General features: G+C 43.6%; 1 protein-coding gene across 1 annotated transcript; it reads left to right on the forward strand.

Annotated features, from left to right (window-relative positions):
• Nucleotides 1–1033: 1033 nt before the first annotated feature.
• On the forward strand, nucleotides 1034–2551 carry LOC131686216 (uncharacterized protein K02A2.6-like). The gene has a single exon (XM_058970461.1). The coding sequence runs from the start codon at nucleotides 1034–1036 to the stop codon at nucleotides 2549–2551; it is 1518 nt and encodes a 505-aa protein (XP_058826444.1).
• Nucleotides 2552–3889: the final 1338 nt, after the last annotated feature.

Raw genomic sequence — 3889 nt, forward strand, 5'->3', positions numbered from 1 at the left:
GATAATTGAAAAGGTCACCACAGCTCCTCAATGGATAAGTGGCATGTCTGCAGTCCCAAAAGGGAAAGATGATTTTCGTTTGGTGGTAAATATGCGAGCCCCAAACAAAGCCATCTTGCGGGAATATTTTCGAATGCCGTCGATCGATGAGATGAGGATCGCCTTACACGGAGCAAAATTTTTCTCCAAGCTCGACCTTTCCAACGCCTTCTACCACCTCGAACTGAGTGAGGACTCGAGAGACCTAACAACCTTTCTTTCAGAAAATGGGATGTTCCGGTTTACTCGCTTGATGTTTGGTGTCAATTGCGCTCCGGAAATATTTCAGCGAGAAATGACACGTATTCTCAAGGATGTTAAGAATAAAATAGTGTACATCGACGACGTGCTATTATTCGCTGAAACAACTGAGGAACTAAGAAAGACAGTCTCACAAGTTTTGCAAATTTTACGGTCCAATAACCTCTCATTGAATACCGATAAATGCGAGTTCGACCGAACTCATATCAAGTTTTTGGGACATGAGCTTAGCGAGAACGGTTTCAATATTGAAGAATCGAAAATAAGAGATGTACAGAAATTCCGTCAACCGACTACCGCATCAGAACTTAGAAGTTTTCTTGGCCTAGCTTCGTTTGTGAGTCCATATATCAAAAACTTTTCGGACGTTTCCAGCCCTTTGTGGGCAGTTGCATCATCACAAAAGTGGAGTTGGGGAAAAGAGCAAGAAAGTGCCTTTCAGCTAATCATAAAACACATAATCCACTCAACAGTGACCCTCGGTTACTTTTCGGAATCTGACCGGACTTACTTGTACACAGATGCCTCACCGCGTGCGCTAGGTGCAGTATTAGTGCAACAGAATGGAGATGATAAATATCGAATTATCAGCTTCGCCTCGAAGTCGCTGACCGATACGGAGAGAAAATACGCTCAGAACCAGCGAGAGGCTTTGAGCGCTGTGTGGGCAGTCGAACACTTCTCTTATTTTCTGATAGGGAGACACTTCGTACTGCGCACAGATGCTCAGGGAATGGCATTTATTCTGAGAAGGGCACGCGAGGAATCAAAAAGGGCTTTGACAAGAGCAGATGGCTGGGCTTTGCGCCTAAGCCCATACGATTATGATATAGAGTACATTCGAGGTCGTGAAAATATTGCAGACCCCTCATCACGGCTTTATGACGGCGATGATGAAGCATTCAATGAAGAAGAGAGTCCATGGGAAATATGCGATTTGGAATCTCAGTCCGTTGAGTTTCTCACTGAGGAAGAAATACGAGAGTCGACTAAGAAAGATGATACTCTGCAACTGGTAATTGGATCATTGGACACAGGAAATTGGCCAAAAAGCCTGCTGAAGTTCAAAGGCATCGCAAATGATCTTCGGTATACAGATGGAATTTTGGTCAAAAACGGATGCGCGGTCATTCCTCAAAATTTAAGAGAGAAGGCGCTTGAAATAGCACACTTTGGGCATCCGTTGGAGGCAAAATTTAAAAGTATTTTGAGAAGGCGTGTTTGGTGGCCAGCAATAGCAAGCGATGCAGAAAAATGGGTTAAATCGTGTGCTACTTGCGCCGTAAATGGTAAACCGGAGAGGCCAACCCCTATGCAGAGATCATTCGCACCTAAAGCGGTGTGGGATACGATCGCTTTGGATTTTAATGGGCCCTATCTGAAGTTCGGAAATATATCAATTTTAGTTGTGATTGATCTAAGGTCCAGATATGCAATAGCGCGTCCTGTTAAATCAACCAGGTTCGAATACACTAAATGTGTTCTGGATTCGATTTTTGAAAGAGAAGGTTTCCCAAGAACAATCAAATCGGATAATGGACCCCCATTCAATGGGGAGGAATACGCAAGCTATTGCTCTGAACGTGGCATTCAAACTGTGTTTTCGATTCCTTTTTTTCCGCAACAAAACGGTTTGGTTGAAGGGTTCATGAAAATCGTGAATAAAGCCATGTGTGCTGCAGGGTCTACTGGTTCAAATTATCAGAAGGAACTACAAGCCGCGATTCAAGCGTACAATGCCGGAGATCATACAATCACAAAACTGCCACCCGAGGAGGTGTTGATGGGTCGTAAAATCAGGCGAGGATTGCCACTTCTCCCACACAGTAGATTAAATTATGACGAAAGCGAATTAGATACACGAGATCGTAAAGCGAAGCTACTGTCAAAAAGGAGAGAAGATATTCGACGTGGTGCTATGGTTTGTAGAGTTAAACCAGGTGACACGGTAATCGTAGAACGCCAATCGAGAACCAAAGGGGAAAGCAGATTCGGCATGAAGCGATACGTTGTATCCCAGGAATGCAATGGTAGTTTAGTGCTCTGTGATCCCGATGGTCAACAACTTCGCCGCCACGTGTCGCAGACAAAAAAGGTCCAAGAATGGCGAGAGCGGAAACCAGCAAACAAGCAAGATCCGATAGCAAAATCAAATCTAGATGCTACTCCCAACGACGATCGTCCTCAGCGCCCAACGAGGGAGAAAAGAAATCCATCCTATCTATCCGAATACGTTCGTCAAGTGGAGTAGAATCTTTGTGATACAGAGCCGTTAATTTTCGTTAGTTTTTACTTACAATAAACCATTTCTCGTTCATTTTTCTTGACTTGTCACGTTTCTTCTTCAGCAATCCCATCCTTCTTGACAATTTTCGCGAGAGCGGACAGAGAAGTAAGTCTTCTTGCTTCAGGGTACACTTTGAAAATGATTTTCTGATCGTTTGTTAGGTTGCTATGTCAAACGAAGCAAAGCATGGCATACTTATGGCTACTAATATAAGAACATGCATATAGACTCTATGCGTACCAGCTCTATGCGTATTTTACCATTCTGTGGAGAAGAAGGGGGATGTGTGGGGCGAGTCGACCAATTGTCCGCCACTCTACATTGCGTATGCCCTTTACCGACTTACCGCCATTCTACAGAGAGCGTGCAAGTAGCAGCGTCATTGCATATTTGAGAGTCCTGCAGGTAAGACGTGTCCAGTTCAAAGACCAGAGTGTAATGGGTGATTTCCTAATGGTGGCTGGCATCTTCACATCTCTTAAAGATTAAATATGACGGATTAATTTAAATTCCGAGTGAAAGTTTTGTTTGTATTTTGCCCACACGCTTTCCTGTCGTGTTGTATGACTTGATATTTCATAAATGAACCGAGAGTACTTACTTCTATGATAACTTTTATTTGCAATATATTACATTAAACAATATTTAGCCAAACGACCTACCGACAATAGCATTGAAAAATACAATTTATCGCCTCCTGTCTAACCTGCTTCCCATACACCCCTTACAGGCAAAACTAATTAAACTCGTTCATGTGGAAAATCTTCCATAGGAACCGAAGGCTCACGAGAGATACTACTCGGAAAACGAAAGGATAAGGTAGCTTCCAGCAGTACCATCTTTCAGTAGAAAGGCAGACGCCTATGTGGGTGTCCTTGAGAGGATGCACAGTAGCAAGTAACTCTTTTCTAGTCCTGCCACCTTTGTTCGAAAAGTGGATATTGCCACCACATGTTAGTTAGCCGGCTACAGCGGTCTTTTGAGGCTTTATATTTGATGATTATTATATTGGTTACCGGAGAGTGGGTAGTGTCCGGTAGACGTCGGGACTTGCCTCACAGCTGCTTGTTGATGGCTAGGAGTTACAGTGACACTACATCTCTGTATAATACACGGAAAGCCCGGTGACAAGTGGTTCATGGCCGAGATGTTGTACAGCTGCTCCATTTGTTTAATAGAGGTTTACTCAAGAGATTCACACACTACTGCTAGGGCAAGCGCTGGAATGTAACACCCAGTAAGAGAAGATATGACATACAATTGAAATGCTGCAGCAGGATACTTGGCTTGGAGTGGCAATTT

The sequence above is a fragment of the Topomyia yanbarensis genome, chromosome 2, assembly GCF_030247195.1.
Source record: "Topomyia yanbarensis strain Yona2022 chromosome 2, ASM3024719v1, whole genome shotgun sequence".
Classification (NCBI taxonomy): domain Eukaryota; kingdom Metazoa; phylum Arthropoda; class Insecta; order Diptera; family Culicidae; genus Topomyia; species Topomyia yanbarensis.